We start from the raw sequence: 20,031 nt of genomic DNA, 5'->3' as shown, positions 1-20,031 counted from the left end.
ACTGTTTTATGAAAAATCAATGAAAGATATTCTGTAGGGCAATGTAAATCTTATTTGGTTGAAAATAGCATTGTTGTCAACTATCGACTTACCGTACAACCAGTACGTACAACGGAATAATATTTTGAAAGACAGCGTTTGACTGGTAGTTTAGGATAGGTTCTAACAGAAAAAACTTAAGTAACAAAGTATTTGCTCTTTTATCATCAGATATTAAATTTAGTTGAAAATAAATCGAAACGTCATCACTCAAATGTCGGTCTTCATCGACTTGATTGTGAATAATCGAGTATTTTCAACGAAAGCTCGATTTTCGACTAAAGTCGTTATAGTCTATATCGTAGTTTCAATACCTAGTCAAAGTGGGAGGTAACTTCTTTGATGATTAGCAGATTGTCAGCACACCGCTCTGCTGATTCACTTATTACTTCGCTGTTCTCATCTCGAGACAGTCGATGAATTTAGTTTCATTTGCGACTTGGAAAAATTTCACGGCGAATAGCGCATCAAGCTTCGGCTTTGCTAATATTCACAGTTTCGAGACTTATTGTTAGACACAAAGCATCCTTGGTACTCAGATTAGACATCTGAGATAAAATTTGAAACATAATCTCATATATCACATAGTTCGCACTCCGTTAGAATAGATTAAAAACTTTTCTTTTAAATCCGTCCGGGAGTCCGGGACTATTGGTTGGGGATCCCAAGTCGTAGGTTGGATCAATATCGTTGAAATATATCACAGTCACATCGGGCTCAGAGTTCTGATTTCCTAGCTCCAAGGAGGGTGGCGGCTAGGGTAATTTATACCTCCCAAGTCTGTGAAAGCAGCGTCCAAAGGTAGCTCTGGCAATTTATTGTCCGAGTCTACAAAATAGGCAGCCTCGCTATCTTATTATTATGTTACCCAAGTCCGCAACAAGGCGGCTCTGGTATTTTATCCGAAAATCTGTGAAACGAAATAACTAGTTAATCAGAATGTTTCGAGTTGACCGAGCCAACAGTCTGTCTACCTAAAAAGAGAAGTTCCCTTCTTTATAAATTAAAATTTCACTGTCAGCAGGGCAAAGATCACTCACGATAACGTGGTTGTACGGACCAGAGGCTTGCACCACCTGCAAACATTACAGTGCGTAGAAGTCATAATAATGTTACACAAATAAAAATGAACCGCCTATCACCTACTTAACCTTTCATCTTTCGTAGCGCTAGTAAGCGCGTGAGGTCTTCAGAGACTCCACGTTGTTAATGCAATATCTTCATCAGCAATACAAATATAAGGTTTAATATTAAAAATTGTGGTTATGCAAAATGTGTGGTTTATACGTCTGGCAATAAGAACTTACGTGTTGCAAATTTCAATTTCATTCCTTATTATAAATTAACAATATTTCATCTCAGAAGGCGAAAAACCTGAAAATTTTACCCATGCAAATGGTTCTTTTTCAGCCTTGCTGCTATTACGCAGTTATAAACTAAGAAAATAATCCATGACGCAAAATTTTTCAATAAATGAGTCCAGTTGTTATTGCCTTAGAGAATTAAGTACCTTTTTCGAGCAACGAAAAACTAGATGTAATGAGAAAAACGAACTAAATAAGTATTTATAAATTCCCAAGTTTATGTCGTTAATATGATTTTAAACTTTCGTTAAAATTTCAATTGACCCAAACAAAGAAATGACTTTACGTTTAGTTCTGTACCACAGAAAATATTCGTTCCCGTTATACACCACGATTAGTAACGCCAGTACGTGCGTGGGGTCCGTGGAGACCCCGACGAAGTTTAACGACTTATGATTGCGAAATCAATGAGGAAAACAGCGCGCCAACATAGACAATGGCTTTAATGGAAGATTCCTGGAAGATACTAAAAACAGCAGCACCGGAAATTTTTTTCGGAGCAGTGTATAAAAAATGAAAGGCATTGGGTCTCTACGGCCCGCACGCCCCTAATGAAGAGTTAGGTAAGAGATTTCGTGAGCCTAGGGTGAGATAAGGTGTCATTATGTACTCGTGCCTATGTTTCCATTCAAGACGAGTAAAAATATTAATTTTGAATTTTCCATATTCATCATATGGAACAATTATATATCATGCCATGGACATGGAGAATTCATACATACAAGGTGATTAACAAAAGATGATGAAAATTACAATACCATATATCAAGCATGAATTTTTATTACAAGAATCAAGCAGGATAGGATGTAAAATTTATTGTTCAAGTTGCCAACTACGATGTAGGTAAGTATGTTACTCATAGTGAATAAAGAAGACCATGCACTGGCAAGTGGACTATCCTTGAAACATTCTTTACGTTCTTTTCAGAACGAATGGTACTTTTTTTATAATGAAGCGGTGAATCGTATAAAGAGGTAATATCTGAATCAAATTCGTAGAGTATTAGGCTCGAATTTATAATCCGCACTTACGCTTACGTGTGCAACAATGGTTAACATGATTAAAGTTATTCTGGGCTTTCATCGAATACATATGAGTTCATCTCATCAAAGCGAAGTCTTATGAGTGAATCTTCAAGTAATTTGAGCACTATTTTTGAACATAGCACAACAGAAAATTGTGATTCTACCAGTGGATGGCCACTATTAAGATTAATCGCATGTCGAAACATATTTTCTGTGACGCAAGCTATGTAAATGACACTGGAACTTAGTAGAGTCAAGCTACCTCGGTTCTTTGACAACGTCAACTGTAAGTTTCTCGATGGATTTTGCAGATCTTCTTCTGAAGCAGTGTACAGTAAGCCTAGTCGGCAATGGTCGCATTTTGAATGCTTTGTCTTTCTGATTTTTATTTTATTCTAACTTATTTCAAGAATCCATTCATTACTTACCTGTGGAATGTCCTTCGGTTATATTTCTTCTTAGCAACTTTACAATAGTCACATCGACCCATTATTCATTAATTTTTAACTAACATTGAAAATGATGCTGAAAAAAAAACTGTCCGATTGAAACAAACCGCGGTCGGCTTATTGCGTTGTTGACAACATATGAGCATAACGTGACACTGTCATTCGACCATAGAGATATTATAAATAGAGTAAGTAAAGTGAACCTTCACGTAAGTAAAGTGAACCGTATAGGCGTCCAAGCAAAAAAAGAGTCCGTCTGACCTTTCCACTTATGCTAAAAGATGCTAACCCCTATACCTTGCCTACTGTTTTTGCGTTTATTGAAGCTATTTATAATATCTCATATTAGGGTGTGTCATTTTAGGGCGATATTTTTTTTTTTTCTTTTGTTGGGAAATGGGAAAACTTGAGCTACCTCTAAATATTTTTTGACAGCGCTCCCCTTGCGCGAGGATTTGTTTTCAGATGCGAACTAAAGACTTTTCGGGTGATGAGCAAAAAAAAAATATCGCCCTAAAATGACACACCCTAATCTCATATACGACTGACATACTACGACAAATGACGTCACACGTGTCGTTGGTCCCATTAACATTGAGAATGGACCGCGTGTTCTCCACCTAAGCAATGCACGGAATATGTCCGCCGCTGTGCAAGGGACACAGAACATGGATATCAGATATTAATACTATAAAAACGAATACAATGATATGAAAAAAATGCGATATTAAAGAGAATGGGCATTGTCATGATGGCTAGTGGATTTTAAGCCAATTGTACATTCAAGCGGGCCCGAGGACCGTAAATGAATTTTTTCACATCTTTTACGAGAGTAATAATGTTTAGCTTTAGTAATAATGTTTGGGTTTCTTGGGTTCGATCCCCCTTTGAAATTTTTTGTTTCTAAAAATAATTTTCCCGAAAATATTAAATAAATGGGCTTTGATGTTAAAATTTTAAAAAATTCTTTATGAAAAAAGTGGTTTATCAAACCCTCCATTGAACACCCGTTACCTTCGTTTTATACCCACTTGTGCAAGTGCCAGTGTTCCGGCTACGTATTTATGTCTGGAGACCACGGTCTTTAGCGGTTTGCGACAACGGCCAAAAATAACGAAATTTGAGGTTCTGTAACTCAGCCCTACTAGATAGTAGCGACGCAGTGCCGAAACCGTAAACTACAAATTGATTCAATATCTGAGTCACTCCTAGCCTACCTCCACCACCAGAGTTGCAAGACCTGTGTGTAAGACCGTACCGTGGACTCTCTGGCTCTTAGATTTCCCCACCTTATAGGTTCCCCGCTACCTGCGGTCAAAGTTGTAGAGTAAACTGCAAAGCTAACCTCAAATGTTAGTGCAGCGAGAGTGCAAGTTTCACGTCGACTTATACAGAAGAAACTATCATGAACTTCTAACGATAGCTTGTAGCCATATCTACAATGCCCAGGTCTTGTGTTGTTTCCAAATGCAAAACTGGTTATAAAAGTTTGAAGGTTAAACGCTCGGTTTTCAAAGCACCATCGAATGTTGAATTGTTTGACAAGTGGAAAGCGGTGTTACCGGAGGGAGTTCGTTTAACTGCGACGAAATTTGTCTGTGAAAGACATTTCAAAGAAGAAGATATCGTTAGAAGATATGTTAGATTCGATCAGAATGGTCGAAAAATTGCGGATGTAAGTTTATCACGTTTATCCGTAGTTACCCTCTATAATTTTCAACTTCTCACTACAGAATAAAATTAAACAAGGTTGAAGTTGGTAACTTTTACTTAACTGAAAAGTGAAACAGAAGAAAACACTATTTTTGAATTTTTTAGTGATTGAGCTTGACTTGTTTTGTTACGATTCTTTGAAATTGAGACAATCTAACACATTTTCAGTCTCCACATTTCCGGAAAACCTGGGAAACTTGAAATAGTTAGGGATTTTTCGTTCTACCTGTAAAATCCATGGAAGTCATTGAGTTTCCTCAAATTCTTGTATAAACTTAACTTTACATCGTTATCCAAACGTTGAACTTTCAGCAAAATTTTTAGCATACCTGTGTATAATGACTAACCATTCAATTTTGAATGAAAAATTCAAATATAACTGAAGTGCAAGGACTTGAAAATAAATAAAAGATAACTTGTAACGATTGATTTAATTGTTTCATTGATTATTTCAATTTAAAAAGACACAAAAGATGTGTGGAATATTTTAATTTTGTAACGTTAAATCAATGATATACTTTTAGGAAAAATCTTTTTTTCGCTACTTTGGAGTTGTCAGGAATTTAGTAAACTATTATAAGCAAAATATGTCTTATATTTTTTATTTACCGCAACACTTTCAAAGCCATTGCAAAGTTGCAAATTAGTAATTCTTGTCCATGTTATGTTAATGTTACCAACTTCAATCTCACAATTGAATACCTTGTGCTTGTTTTTTGTTCGCAAATGGACGTTTTGTGTTACACTCAAAAGGTTCCCTTCAAGTGTCCTCGATTGGCGGACCAGGCTGTTCCGTCGATATTTACTCCCGATGACGAGACTGCTCAATCCTTTTCTTCAGTCACCAATTACAGCGAATCGTCAGACTCGAGTATGTGTATGTCTACATACTTTTAAACAGACCCCAGTCGAATTGCATAATTGGTTATCAAGATATAAATTCCTAAAATTTAGAACGTTTTTCAGTTATCCACTCGAGTAAACTTTCTTAATTTATTACAGTAGTCGAGAAAAATGATTCTCAGACATTCAAAGCCATGGAAGCGTCAAATGTTACTCACGAGGAAGTAAAATTCGCGGAAGAAAAACCATTGCCACAATTTTCACAAACAGAAATTGAAAATGTAAGAACATCACCTGCATCTAAATCACAGACTGGAAATTATTTAACTGTGTTACTGAAAAATGAAATGAGCATTTGTACGGCTGAAGACTCTGAACTAGTCGCTGTCAATCAGGCTAAAATATCGGAAGAACCAAAAACATCTGTACATTTTTTTAATGCACTTACCTCAAAAATCAATCAAGGTTTGTTTACAATACTGTTCATCAATAATCGTCACGAAGTTTCAGATTCCCATTATTCCATTAGTTGAAAAGAATCACTTGTCAAAAAATATCGTTATCTCGAATGTTATTTTTCAGGTGAAGATATTTCGAAAGCCAATGAAAATGACTTCTCGATTCCTACAAGTTGGACAGTTATAAATCAGCTTTCCCCAAACAAGCAATGTGTAACAATCACCCACACACGATATATGAAAAAAAACGGTGTGCATCACCCGATCTTTGATAAATATGTCACAATTGACGTCGATAATCGGATACGATACTTTATTTCGGGACGCGTTGTAGAAGCGCAAGAGGCCGGACTGCAAGAAACTTTATTAAATAAATTAGAACTGACCAACATTTTGAACAAATTTGGAAACATCAATTTGTGTGGAGGTTTAGGAAACGTTGACACGCAATATCTTGAACTGAACAACGAATTCAGAGATTATTTCGGTGATTTGCACAGTGATAATTGTTCTCTGATATCGAAGATGAAGCGATGTCGCAGTTGTATAAAGCTGCGGAAAATCGCTTTTCAGAGAAAATCCAGGTACAATAATGATCAGCCGATACGACGTATGCGAAAGGCTATGAATCCGATTGATCAGAGATTGTTGCTAGCATCACAGAAGAAGTTGAAACGTCAAAAACGTAAATTAAAACGAATCATGGTGGAAAGAGAATTGTTGAAGAATTCGCTAGCTGAAAAGACCCAGGAGTTGACCAAAATCAACAACGAACCGTTTGATGAAAAGTGTTCAAAACTCAACATCCCAGCTGCTCAAAGAATAACACTGAATGAAATAATCGCAGCCGCTTCCACAACCAAATCCAATGGCCGACGTTATTCGAACGAATGGATAATGCAGTGTCTTTTGTTGAACATAAAGTCGCCATCTTTGTACGAGTATTTAAGGGTGAATAACATTCTACCGTTACCCTGTTCAACAACTATTCGTCGATATTTTTCACTCGCAAACAAGAAGTGCAACTTTGATCAAAATTTCACCGAGGTACTGAGGTGTAAATTTGACAAACTAAAACAGAAAGGACTTAAACTGGACGGTCTGATTTTGTTAAACGATCTCGAAACGAAAAATCCAATGGATATTTCTGCAAAAAGTCCAGCCTATGTCAGTGTATCAAATTTCAGAAACAACGTCCCAAAGTCTCAAAGTGTCAATGATCAACCCACGCACGGTTTTGTTCTGATGTTTCAATCGTTGACGGACAGACAGACTCATCCCGTTACAGTTTTCAACGACGAAAATCCTATCCGACGTGAACAAATATCAAAATTAATTATCGAGGCGATCGCATGCCTAGAAAACTGTGGGGCCACAATTCATGGCGTTATCGCTGATGATAAAACGATGAATAAGAAAATCTGGTCTTCGTTGGGTGTCGAAGGCTCGATTAATGGCATCAAAACATGGTTTACACACCCTGTCGATGAGAGCCGCAAAGTTTTCGCATTTTCCGATGCGTTGCACTTGATAAGATGCATAAGAGATCGACTATACGATAATAAACGACTGCGTGTAAGTTGAAGAGAAATTAATGCAGTGCTAAAAAATATTTTTGTATGCCTATCCTCGAAAACATGATTTCAGATAAATTCTCGTAGTAATTACATTGAGTGGAAATATATCCAGGCTTTATTCATTCTCGACAGTGATGAAACGAGGACTAGAGTTTGTCCTGAAATTACACAGAATCATGTAAAATTGGATAGCAGATTAAGAATGTGCGATTGTCTTGCAACGCAGGTGATTTACTCATATTTTTTAAAATTCTTATTGTAATTATAATTTATGGTTACGTTATTGATGGATTGATTCAGGTGTTCAGTAATTCTGTGGCAAACGGGCTCAAATTTTATTTGGATCGAAACTGTGATTCATTAATCGGGTGTGAAGAAACTATTGCATTCTGCAAACGCATGAATGACATGTTTCATGCCTTGAAGTGTAACGCCGCAAATCAAGGACTCACTCCTGATTCTGCCAATCTCAAGGTGAGAGATTGATAACATGTATAATACATGTAAAATACATTAGTTTACTGTTGTGTCATTTATTTACTTTTTTAGGTATTGGACGATTGCTTGAAATGGTTAAATACTTGGGAATTTGCGCAGTTCAACGGCGAAATAACGGCGGACGAATTTTTAAATACAGAAACAGCGCACGGGTTGCGTGTAAGCTTAACGTCGACTATCGAGTTATGCAAATATCTGACAGGGAGACTCGAATTCAAATGTCAATTTGCAGGTGAAGCAAGCTAAAAGACAAGGCAGAGGTGTTTTTTCATACGATTCATTAAAAATATTCCCGTTTCAAACGAAAATTATTAAGATTCTTTTCCTGTCTTTCCTTTAGATACATTTTTCAGCTTTCATTCAGTTATCGAGGATGTTGCATTATAAATTGACTGACATGTCTTTTCAATAAGCATTAAAAATATCGGTTTTTTAAAAGTTGTATCAATATATACACATAATGGCCATGATTGTGAAATTAACAATAAATTTGCGTCAGCGCACGTTGGTCCCAAACTCCAAAAAGCCAGTCAAATTTTGAAAGAAGTTTCTTTTCTAGAGACTTTTGACTGTTGGGGTAGTGTAGGAGTTCATATAGTATGTATTATGACCGCGGATGGGCAAGGTTTCTTACCTGACTTAGGAATTCAATTCGTTCTTTAGCGTCATGAGTGTCGCAATCATTAGCTTGTGACACGCCAAAAAATTCATCGGTTTCAAAACAGGCGTAGAATGGTGAGAAGTTGACCGATTTGGATTCTGTAAAATGGATTCTTCCCCAGAAAGTAAGTACAATCTGAATGTGTTACGCGAAATTGTTATCAACAATATATGGGCTAGTAGATTAATAATAAAGGTATTCGTATTTTTCTTGGTCACACTAAAAATTCATGATACCAAAAGCAATAAGTCAAATGTTCCATCAGATCCCACTCTGAAACCAAACAGAAGTTGTTGAAAAAAGATTTGTTCAAAACGTATCAAAAAATTAATTACCTATTCAGCTTTGGTTATAATTTTCATGCAACGATGTGCGGATGCACTTCAATCTGTACATATTCCACTTTCAGTTTTTCGTAGTGGTCCTGCATAAAATACTGTTTATAATTGGTGAAAATAATTCTATTGGTCTTTCTTTCCAACTTTTACAGAATCTACAAATTTTGACTAAACAACAGAAATTTCTTATGCAAGAAAGGGAATTTTAATATTTTTGTAAACAGTATTAACCAAAAATATTGACGTAACGAATGACAATATTGAAACAGAGATGTTAAATAAATTCAGGCATCCATACATTGTGCCACAAAATTTGAAAAATGTCAGTGTTGAATGGGTATCGGAGTTCAGACAAAGGTGGAGCCAAGTTAACAGAATGGAAAACATATTCTTCGAAAAATTCACGACATTTGTCAAATAACGATTAAGACATTTTCACACTACATGGAAATGAATATTCATTATTATTGTAATAGTGATTAATTACTTTATTCCAATCCTCTTCTTTCCCAACCTTTTCATGTGATCTATTTATAATCGTCATTTTTAAACGCATTTCATCAAAATTGGACCAAATCGAATAACCTTTTCATAAAATAGTCGTCCATATTGAGATTACCATTTTGTATTTTGGTTTTTTTTTATTTGTAATCAGTGGCCTAAAAATCTCCAAGCTGGAAATTTCAAAAAATTTGAATGATTATTCGACACATCAAAACCATTTTTGTGCGATATTAGAGCCGCCAGTTTGATCTTTTCTAAATTTGACTTTCGATTCGTAATCGAGGCTTCGAAAACCGCTATCTACGAATTTTCATCGAAATTAATAAACACTTTCTACGTTTTACCGTTTTTTCGGGATTTAGGAACACTGTACAACGCCACTCGGTGAATATTGATGGTAAGTGGTACGTAATTAACGGTTGGAAATTTTTTCAGTTACAAATTATTATTCTGACTGATATTACATCACAATATAATAAACATAGAGTACCAAAATGCTGAATACTTTTTTCTTGGTCAGTTTGTTTGAGATTTTAGCTGCAAACATATTATATATTTATAAGTGTTTAATGAATACTTGAATAAACCGATGATGCTTTCATACGAAATCTCGCACGGTGAGTAAACATCGGTGAGTGATATTCTTATTTAATAATCGGTTTGCGGACGCTTCTCAATCCAAGCTTTGATTTTCGGCAATTCGAGAACTCTTGCTCTAAGTTGCTTGAGATTTTCATACTTCTCAAGTATGTCTCCCTTTGCCATGAAATTGATGTAATCGAGCAGGGCGACGAAAGTAAGATCGGCCCAAGTTACAGCACCACCGACAAAATAGCCGCCGTTCTTTTTAACTTGCTCATCTAATTTCTCAAGATAGTACGGGATTGTTTCCTTGAACAATATGCCCTCTTTCAGTGCTTTCGCTGCTGGCTCCGTTTCGTAATGCCAAGCTCCGATTTCTAAAATATGGCAAGAAATTTTTGATAAATAATAAACTGTGAAATTTTGTAAGATCCAGCTATAACAGTTTCGTTTTGCAATACGCTGCAAAAACTGTAACATTTGGAACGATATTACGAAACTTTCAGATTTTAAATTTTAGTTTTTCCATAAATTTGATGTAATTCCCCGACCCGTCTATGATTCTTCCACATAAAACAAAAATCCCTGACTTTTCCCAGGTTTTACTGATTTTCAAGTAGAGTGAGAAACCTGATTATTTGAAACATGTTTACATGAACCCAAGTGATTTTTGCGAACTCGATTCTCGTTTATTAGAATTTAAGTAATGGTGAAGTTACACTTCAGCAGCTCTTGCTGTCATTTTGTTTGGCGCAAGTAACAATTGATATCCGAGTTCCAAAAACCAATTTAGAGCCAAAGTAAAATTATACGAGTGTGACCAACAACAGTCATTTTCATTATGCGCATAAATTCGAATCCATTTGAGAAATGTTAGAGCGATTTTTTCCGCGGTAATGCTAATCAAATATTGTCGATCGTAATTTTCACTCCACACATTTTACTGAAGCAATAAGTTTCTTCCATCTAATATTTGATAAATACCTTTCAATCTCCATGAATGTAGCCTGTAAAAGTTACCCTGACATATAAGATAAAGATAGTATAGTAATACGAGCCACGACAAGGACGTAATTCAGAAATATTTAGGGATGGGAGGTTTTCACATTCCCTTATACTCATTGATTGAAAATTATTGCACGATTTGAGAATAAAATGAGATCTTCGAATATTTATGTGATTCGTAATATTTCTATGGCTTATTTAGCATTTTATTACTATTTAGATTTACTTCATTTGGAATATTTGCAAAATCTTTGCTTGTGCTTTAATATATGCAAATACTTACTGTTTCTGAAGTCATCAATGGTGGCGACACTAGCATCAATCTCCATGGCTTCCCAGTCATCTTTGCCAGCAATTCCAAACTGTTTAGCCAAATAGCGTGCAATGGCCGTCGATTGATTGATCTTTTTACCATCAATTTCTAGCACTGGTACTTGCCCAAATGGCATTGCTGAAAGAACAATAAAATTTTATCTCATAGAGATTGGTTCATCGAAAAATATTTCGTTCTATGGACAGTCCAGAAAATTGATTGAATGCTGGAACAGCAGTATTACGCACTAAAATTGAGAAAAGTTGGTAGAATTTGACAGATACACAAAATTCATCATCAAATAAATTTTAAACTGAGCAATGTTTCAACTTACAGGGCTTCAACTTTGGCCAATCTTCGCGATCGAAGCGGTCGTCCACGAAATCAACACCTCCATAGCTCAGTATAAAGCGAATGGGTTCCGCCAAACCCTTGATGGGGAAATAAGTCAACTTGTAGGTAGGCATTATTCTGGAAAAAAGCAAATAAAGAGAGTTACATAATTGATGGAACTCAAGGTAGACACAACATTGCACGACGAACGACAAGTAAATTGACCCAATTCTGATTTCACATTTGCTCTCACTTTGAGTGCACTTATTTGATCAATACAGTCTCATGTAAATTTGGGCAGAGACCAAGAAACACTGTCCATCAAGATGGATTATACTCCTTTGTTCATTCATTTAAATCTTGATGAGACATGCCTATTTACAAAAATAAAAAAAAAGAATCTATACAGTAGAGAGCGGCTATTGTTACATCCGTGTATTAGAAAGTTCCTTATTTAGGGTACTGACGAATTTTTTATAGCTCACCCCCTAAATCAACTTGAAATAATTGAAAAACAATTGCCTAATTTTTTGAGATTTTTACCTCAATTCTAACTTGTGCCACAAAGAGGATGAATTTAGATAAATCGCACATCCTCGAAATCTCTTTTTTTTTTTTTTATTTAGAGGTAGTGCAATTTGTCTAGATTGCCTGGTATGATGAAACCATCCTACCGAGTATGCATACATTTGTTAATAACATTTTCTTAAGCTTATCCCATCCGCGTTCAAACACTTTATTTTATAGGTCAAGAGAGATAAGTCGATTCAATCAGTAAGCAAAATACTTTCAAGTCACATGTGATGTTATCAGTGTATACAAAACACGAACTTTACAAACTGTTAGATCTAAAGTAGCAGCTTGAAACAGATACGGTTTTATTTAGTCCAAATGATCAAATAAATAATGAAATATATAATCTTATTAAACTGCAGGATTACTAACAAATAATTATAATAAACTGCATCGAAAATCATTTTGCAATTATGCTTATAGCAAACTTACGGTTCATAAAAGTTTCCACTGTTATCATTGCAAGGTATTTCTGAGTACTGAATAACTATGCCTAATTATGAGAAATTCTCGGTTTTATCTTGTATGTAATAAAGTAATATTATTACTGCTTTCTTCTGATATCGTAAAAATATGAGGCCTTAGTATAATGCCTAAATTATCAGCAGGTTGAACAACCGTTCACTGATATCTATGTGCCTGGAAAAAAGACAAAAAAAACTACACGTAGCTTAAGATTAAAATAGTCGACGAAAGAATTGAATTAATTTTTACGTATTTCAGGATTTCTAATTTTTAAGGTTAAAATTGGCACATTAATTATAAAGAAAAATTAATTCAAGAGAACATATAAGATTGTTGTAAAAGGTGTGTTATTTTTTCTGAATTTAAAACCCACAACAAAAAGTTAAAACTAAAAATAACATCTCTGTAAGAATGGAAAACTTTATCTTCCTGAACTGAATAGCGATTTTTTCAAGATTATACAGTGAAGCATAGAGCCGTTCAAATTACACACAATGAGTAAACATGTTACATAAGATGATAAAAGATGGAATAGGCATTTCTTCTGAGTTATCAACAGCTTAACTGATATAATTAGCTATTCGAAGAAGGTAAACGACATTTCAAAGCATTTTTAACATTCATAGAAAAATTACGTAACAAACGTTGAGAATAATAAATTTTGGTAATGAATGTAAGTAATATAAGGATTTCTATGTATGACATTTTAACGTTTGACCAATCCTAATCTGCTCAAATAATAACATGTTGAGCGTAGAGTTTGAAATTTCAAAATGATAAGGTAAATCTGATACTGATGCTTCAAACCCTAACGGATTAAATTAAATGCCGTGGTAAAAGTCTGCTTATAGTGTACCATTTGTATATCGTAAAAGTAACGTTGGATGTTAAAGAGAATTTATGTATAATTTCCAGCATTCTAACTTTCAACTTTTTTAATTTATAATATAACATTGCAGCTAATAAAGTTAAAGTGGCGAAACGCTGAAAGAAAAAATAATATTTTGCAAATTTTGGAACGACATTGAATAAGTTGAGTTTGTAAAATATGAGTGTGAATGCCATATTACATATAGTTGATTAAATTTGCAGACAATCCGAACTTTGCGATGTACTAAATTTATGGTTGACAATTCATAAAGCGTTAATTTTAAATTTATGACTATAACCTATGACGTTTATCATGTTTTTTACAATAAATAATGATTTACAACTTTGATTTTAGCTACAAGTAATACTTGATAATGTTCTTCATAGACCTTTATGTATAATAATAATCATTACATAACTGACAACATTGATTTATCATTGAATATACATAAATATATCTGATTGTTCCATTCTTGGACGATAGATCAACGTTGTATTACGTAAAGATTATTGCTATATACATATACATAAAGATAATAAAATACAGGCATTTCTCCTGAGTTCCGTATGTATGATATATGATTATTTCACGATGTGCGAAAATCATCACTAACTGAAGAGGCATTGCTGGGAAAATTTGATATGCATTTCGCAATTACCCTGAAATCTCAACTCCCCAACGCAGTCATTCTGCAGTTGTAAAAGTTGTTTTTCTTTCGACGCTTCGTTACTAACTTCAACCTCATCCATCGGAAGCCCCGGCGATAATAGGTTAGAATTTTACCGGCTTTAGTTTTCAATGATTCCACAAGCATATAATATATCGATACAGTAACATCAGTGATAAGTAAACAAGAAAACATTAATAATGCGTCTGAAAATATTAAATTACCTGAATAACTTACCTATAATCAGAAATTGCTTGTTACAGCCGAACAACGTTAACTCACACTGAATTAAGAGATCTAGAATATTCTCTCCAAGGTTCTTTCTACGTACGCAGGATTCAGCGTTGGTTGACGGTATCACAGAATTAGGGGAATCCACATAAATGACGGTTGGGTTGTCTATCTGCAGGCGAAACAACCTGTTCGTCGATTGCCTATCTGTACGTAACTGCCGTCATGTGAATACAAAGAAGCGAGAAATCGAAATAAGCTCGACTTAAACAGGTAAATAAAATTAATACTACCCATTATAGTTAAATGAGGACTACTTTCATGGTTCGTTAAGCAGCGACGAACGAAGTGAATAATGAAATGTGGTACCGTTTTAGTTTAGCATTAAAATGGATGAAAGTAGCAACAGGCTTGGGAAAAATGTATAATTAACAGACCTAATTGGATTCAAATTTTGTCTCTATCTAATCTGATCCGTTGTCTGACCTAACGATGTATAATTTATAGATCGAAATGGGTCATATGACATCATATGATTATTGCATCAGATCATAACGTCGAAATTTTGATCCAATTAGATCAATTCAATTTTTCTGGGTTTGTAATGTCTAATACAAATGATTAAAGGTACAAATAATTGTACAAACTAATCAAACACCGTTGAAGATCTGCAGTTGAAAGAATGAGCTTTTGGCAATTAATTTGAACAATTATCACTATAGTAACATGTATACGTAATAACGTTCAACCATAGTAAACATGCTTATTGAACTTCCATAATGGAAAATGCATGATACAAGATGTTTGCAATTTTGTAAATTTTCTGCCTACATTAATTATAATTTTGATTTCACGACAGACAAAGTTCCTGACTCGTTTATATAGATCAACCAAAACAAGTATCTGCTTGACGCCGCAGATTGAAGCTATCAGTTTATATAGTTTCTCTTTGGTTCACTTAGATAATATCACATATGGTATAATAGATAATCCCGTACTGATTAAACCAAGCTATTTTTACTGACCTATAAAATGAATCTTCGAACACTGATAAGATAAGCCTTGATACATGGTATTAATAAATATAACGTATGATTCGTCTCAATCGACAGTGTCAGCTACTCTCTGCTCCTGAATTAAAGTAAGTTTATCATTATCAAATAAGACTGTTTACTGAGGGTCAGAACAGATGTGAGAGCAGTATTAGGTCATTGACTTATCGTTCATCAATGGAGATTGTGTTCACCTCAAATCCCATAAACTCCATCACTCTCATTATTTGCCTTTTTCCAGAATAATGCCTACCTACAAGTTGACTTATTTCCCTACTAAGGGCGTGGCGGAACCCATTCGCTTTATACTGAGCTATGGAGGTGTCGATTTCGTGGATGATCGCTTCAATCGCGAAGATTGGCCCAAGTTGAAACCCTGTAAGTTGAAACATTTCTCGGTGTAAGATTGAGTTGATCAAATTTAATCAAAGCTTAAAGCAATGTAATAAAGTTTCACTAGAAATTGAGCAATGCCATTTTTTCTCGCTATCGATGAGTTCAATTTTTCATTTAGTGGTTTATACTCTTTAACAGACTTTAAAGCACGCTTTGACCGTAGTTGGTCCATGATTTTCTGGACTCATATTGAGCATTGTCTGGAGATAAATTTCGAAAGTGCCCCAACTTCTCGATTTGAGAAGTAATCTTTAATGTGCAAAACATTTATGAATTACGTCGTCTACCAGCCAAAGTTATGAGATGCATTTGAATCAACTTATCAAATCATTGATACCGCCATAAGTGACTTATATAAAGCACAGAGATGTTCATTCGCATTATTAGTGCTGCGCGAATGGAAGTCTTTTTGGTTTTAGCATTGTTTGAAATGATCAAAACCCAATTTTCTAGACTGTAAATATAACCCAATATTTACTATTTAGCCAATGTTTACCGACTGGAACTTTTTGTTCTTTTAGCAATGCTATTTGGACAAGTACCGATCCTGGAAGTCGATGGTAAAAAGATCAATCAATCAACGGCAATTTCTCGTTATTTAGCTAAACAGTTCGGAATTGCTGGTAGAAATGAATGGGAAGCATTAGAGATCGATGCTATTGTTGCCACCATTGATGACTTCAGAAGCAGTAAGTAACTCCAAAATCTTATTTTTTTACGGTTAAGCTTTATAGTGTAAATGATCAAAGTGATCCCAAAGTCACGATTGCATAAATTGTATTTTACGACTAGCGAAGTGGAAAGAAATTATGGGTGTTGAGTAATCGACCTGATCACTGATGTTCGCATAGTGAGAAAATTTACTGAGATAATGAGCAGCTCTGTTGAAATGTTTCAGAAATTGCAGCTTGGCATTACGAAACCGATGAAGCGACTAAAAAACGTAAAGAGGGTCCATTGTTCAAGGAAACAATCCCGTTCTACCTTGAAAATTTGGACGCCCAAGTCAAAAAAAATGGTGGATACTTTGTCGGTGGTGCTTTAAGTTGGGCTGATCTCTTATTCGTTGCTATGCTCGACTACATCAATTTTATGGCAAAGACAGATGTTATCGGGAAGTATGAAAATCTAAAGCAACTCAAAGCGAAGGTTCTCGATTTACCGAAAATCAAAGCTTGGGTGGAAAAGCGTCCACACTCTGACAGTTAACTAAACAGATGATCGCTTAGGGATTATTCAACAAATACTTCCGAGTTTTTAAAAGATTTTTGAACAGAGAGATTGCTCTTTTATCGTCGCTTTCTCTGATTCAAAACTCCGGTATTATATTTTCAGGCAATATCATGTGGGCAAATTTTTGTGAAATCACGGAAAATCTTTTCCTGATTTAATTGCAGTTCGCATTGCAAAGTTTGCGGTAAAAAACAGATACGATTTTTCTTGTATCGTCATTGATCGTATAAGACCATCATTATCTCGAAGCACTTGGTTGTGACGAAAACAAAAAAATTGTGCACGAAGAACTTTTTGAATGTACAGAAACTGTAGAACTCGCATAATCTGTGTATTTTACAATTTGGGAAACAAAACAGTGGCAGCACTTCGTATCTATTTTGGTTGCCAACACAATATTTCCAATTTTTCGATAAATTCGAAAAAATGATCGATTCTTTCTATAATTCTGACGTCTTGTTCGATCAAGTCAAACTCGTTTTCTATTTTTTCAATTTCTTGACAATTTTTATTTTTATCATTATTGATGTTTTCAGCTACTTTTTTCATGTCTTAATATCTATAGTAGCAACTACCGCAACATCAATTATTCAGTTTCAGTTATTGAAAAATGCTAAAAAGGAATCACAGTCTAATATGATATATCTCTTTTGAACAGTGATTTTATAAAAATATTTAATAAGCCGACAAGTTAGGAATTACAATTACATAACTCTTTAATAAGATTATTGTTACCTTGTACTACAGTATTCGTCTAACACTTTTCAACATCTTATGTGATCTACGATTAAGAAGTAAACTGATCACGAGAAAATTATCCGGTATTTGTAATATACATTCAATAGCATTCTGTTGTGATATTAATTCGAATAAAATATATATCTAAAGACAAGACTTTCCGGTCATTGACTGCAAACCATTTACATGACCGCTTATTCCGAACCTAAGATTCGAACCTTGCATATTTTCTAACTTTCGAAACTTTCGAAACTTTCGTAAGAATATAAAAAGTATAATAATCTACGAAAAAATTGTATGCCAAAACTACGCACGTGTCTGAATTTCTCTACTGAATCGTAGAAATTTTCGAAGAAAATCATAAATAAAATTCGTAGTTTGGCGTAGAAATTATTTCCACCAGGGTAACCACTACGATATACTACCACTTTCAAAATCTTCCAAGTTTTCCTTATATGTTGTCATTTCTGCCAAAGCAATAATGAAATTTGGCAAGAATAAAATGACTAATTACTAAAAAAAATTCTATTTTGTCGCCACAGTATAATAAATGGATAACGTATTACAGGAATATAGTTTAAGTGAAATTTTCCAAAGTAATGAAAATGTTGGGTGGTATCTTAAATATGTCTAAAATATTTCAGAAATATTGTATACGGCATATTTTGATCGGCAATTGTTAATATTTTTGAAATAATTAAACAATTTCGTTTAAAATAACATGTTTCTATTCTTCAATATTTAGGTCGTGATATATGCATTCAAAACAAATTTCAAACTACTGCGATGAAAATGAAGACGCAAGGAACCTTTCGATGAATATTCTGCTCTCATATACAGCTCTCTATTCTGCTTTTCATTCTGCTGAAAATCATTTTATATCTTATGTAGAATTCACTACTAAGAGAAAAATAAGCTTCGTCTTAAATACCTCTTACCTTCATCTTTCCAGAAATCATGAAAGACAAATTACAACGTAATTTACTATCAAAGAGTACAAAATTAAGTTTAACTTGGTATCAATTCCAAGTTTAATATATACGAAAAACAAGAACTAAATTAAACTTGGGATCAAATCGAAATTTAGGTGGTACGGAAATCAAGTAAAATCAAATAATACTTAAATTCAGAAACTCCGAACTCAAGTTTTTCTATTGCAATACAAGTAAACAATCTTACGAGTGAATAAGATCTGGTTACAAAATTTAAATCTGAATCATGCCGCGAATCGAAGATCTCTCGCAGGGTTCTTCCCAGAACTAAAACGGTGCTGCTTCTTCCTCCAAATGCACTGATACATGCAAATGGCTACCTCCAAAAACGGATTGTGCCAAAGTAACATTTGCTTTATTCTTTATTTGTTACGGTTCAAATTTATTTAACAGTTTAATTTTTGGATTTAATAACTTTTTTTTATTTAAGTTTTATTTATCATACATATATGAGCTTTAAACTGAGCACGCGAAAACACAATTACGCCACGCGCGAGGTGAAAGTTTTCGGTGAGAAATAAAAATTAGCATTTGTAATGCCTCTTCGATCAATAGTTTCTTGTGATACGTGCCAAAATATTTATCAATAAAGTGGAGGATACTTTTTTGGAGAGTATAAAAATTTTGTACAGAGGTAGTAAAAATTACTCGAATGATTTTATTTTCATAATTTGAACGGATTTTTGTTATACGTACCGCATATTTTTAAATCCACGAAATATTAATCTAACCAACCTCGAAACAGACAGCCCCCCCCCCCCCCCCCCCCCTTTCAGAACCGCTTTCGAACGCCATTATATCACCTACGCATAATTGAAACATTGATTTTTGTAAAGCATAAGTTATTATAATTATATGCATCAATTTATACTATCACACAATTGTAATATTGCTACAATGTGTCTGCGACGTGGCAACACCAACTGCAATGTAGCAATGTTGATGCAATATTACGCACTGTACGGGATATTCTTGAAATTACGTAATGGATCGGAAATGATGTGACACTTTTGAAATATTTCTAGTACGAAAGCCCACGACTAAGATTTTTGTCTTATCAAACCAAGGATGAAACCATATGTGTAGAAACGATGGATTAAATCACTCTGAG

The 20,031-nt window shown here is 34.5% G+C and overlaps 3 protein-coding genes across 9 annotated transcripts; 2 read left to right on the top strand and 1 right to left on the bottom strand.

The window, feature by feature from the left end:
* Positions 1-4,091: 4,091 nt before the first annotated feature.
* Positions 4,092-8,662, top strand: LOC124218979 (uncharacterized). 5 transcript variants are annotated; one of them, XM_069136070.1, is made up of 8 exons: positions 4,097-4,552; positions 5,344-5,461; positions 5,593-5,898; positions 6,016-7,466; positions 7,539-7,694; positions 7,769-7,942; positions 8,018-8,228; positions 8,528-8,662. In XM_069136070.1, the coding sequence occupies exons 1-7, from the start codon at positions 4,319-4,321 to the stop codon at positions 8,210-8,212; spliced, it is 2,634 nt and encodes an 877-aa protein (XP_068992171.1). In that variant the 5' UTR covers positions 4,097-4,318; the 3' UTR covers positions 8,213-8,228; positions 8,528-8,662. The 5 variants fall into 5 exon arrangements, 4 of the variants coding, with proteins under 4 accessions (XP_046481946.1, XP_046481944.1, XP_068992171.1 ...); XM_046625988.2 differs by having other exon boundaries at positions 4,096-4,552; positions 5,596-5,898; positions 8,018-8,662; XM_046625986.2 differs by having other exon boundaries at positions 8,018-8,662.
* A 1,231-nt stretch (positions 8,663-9,893) lies between these two features.
* On the bottom strand, positions 9,894-14,640 carry LOC124218981 (glutathione S-transferase-like). Of its 2 annotated transcripts, none has more exons than XM_046625994.2 (4): positions 14,516-14,640; positions 11,704-11,840; positions 11,340-11,507; positions 9,894-10,428 (listed from the first exon to the last, which is right to left on the bottom strand). In XM_046625994.2, exons 2-4 carry the CDS (start codon positions 11,834-11,836, stop codon positions 10,118-10,120), a joined length of 612 nt encoding a protein of 203 aa, XP_046481950.1. In that variant the 5' UTR covers positions 11,837-11,840; positions 14,516-14,640; the 3' UTR covers positions 9,894-10,117. The 2 variants fall into 2 exon arrangements, with proteins under 2 accessions (XP_046481950.1, XP_046481951.1); XM_046625995.2 differs by lacking the exon at positions 14,516-14,640 and adding an exon at positions 12,708-12,845.
* Positions 14,641-14,658: 18 nt separating this feature from the next.
* LOC124218980 (glutathione S-transferase-like) lies at positions 14,659-18,527 on the top strand. 2 transcript variants are annotated; one of them, XM_046625992.2, is made up of 4 exons: positions 14,659-14,782; positions 15,803-15,939; positions 16,479-16,646; positions 16,856-18,527. In XM_046625992.2, exons 2-4 carry the CDS (start codon positions 15,807-15,809, stop codon positions 17,164-17,166), a joined length of 612 nt encoding a protein of 203 aa, XP_046481948.1. In that variant the 5' UTR covers positions 14,659-14,782; positions 15,803-15,806; the 3' UTR covers positions 17,167-18,527. The 2 variants fall into 2 exon arrangements, with proteins under 2 accessions (XP_046481948.1, XP_046481947.1); XM_046625991.2 differs by lacking the exon at positions 14,659-14,782 and adding an exon at positions 15,560-15,650.
* Positions 18,528-20,031: the final 1,504 nt, after the last annotated feature.

This window comes from Neodiprion pinetum, chromosome 5 (genome assembly GCF_021155775.2).
Source record: "Neodiprion pinetum isolate iyNeoPine1 chromosome 5, iyNeoPine1.2, whole genome shotgun sequence".
Taxonomy (NCBI): Eukaryota; Metazoa; Arthropoda; class Insecta; order Hymenoptera; family Diprionidae; genus Neodiprion; species Neodiprion pinetum.
Note: the sequence above shows the minus strand (reverse complement) of the source record. Positions and strands in the feature narration are given on the sequence as shown.

Coding starts and splice junctions, on each gene's coding strand:
- LOC124218981 (XM_046625994.2), bottom strand. CDS start 11,836: ATGCCTACCTACAAGTTGACTTATTTCCCCATCAAGGGTTTGGCGGAA. Junction 11,508..11,703: donor TTGGCCAAAGTTGAAGCCCT/GTAAGTTGAAAC, acceptor TTGTTCTTTCAG/CAATGCCATTTGGGCAAGTA. Junction 10,429..11,339: donor CATTGATGACTTCAGAAACA/GTAAGTATTTGC, acceptor GCCATATTTTAG/AAATCGGAGCTTGGCATTAC.
- LOC124218980 (XM_046625991.2), top strand. CDS start 15,601: ATGATTCGTCTCAATCGACAGTGTCAGCTACTCTCTGCTCCTGAATTA. Junction 15,651..15,802: donor CTCTCTGCTCCTGAATTAAA/GTAAGTTTATCA, acceptor GCCTTTTTCCAG/AATAATGCCTACCTACAAGT. Junction 15,940..16,478: donor TTGGCCCAAGTTGAAACCCT/GTAAGTTGAAAC, acceptor TTGTTCTTTTAG/CAATGCTATTTGGACAAGTA.
- LOC124218979 (XM_069136070.1), top strand. CDS start 4,319: ATGCCCAGGTCTTGTGTTGTTTCCAAATGCAAAACTGGTTATAAAAGT. Junction 7,467..7,538: donor ACGATAATAAACGACTGCGT/GTAAGTTGAAGA, acceptor ACATGATTTCAG/ATAAATTCTCGTAGTAATTA. Junction 7,943..8,017: donor CTGATTCTGCCAATCTCAAG/GTGAGAGATTGA, acceptor TTACTTTTTTAG/GTATTGGACGATTGCTTGAA.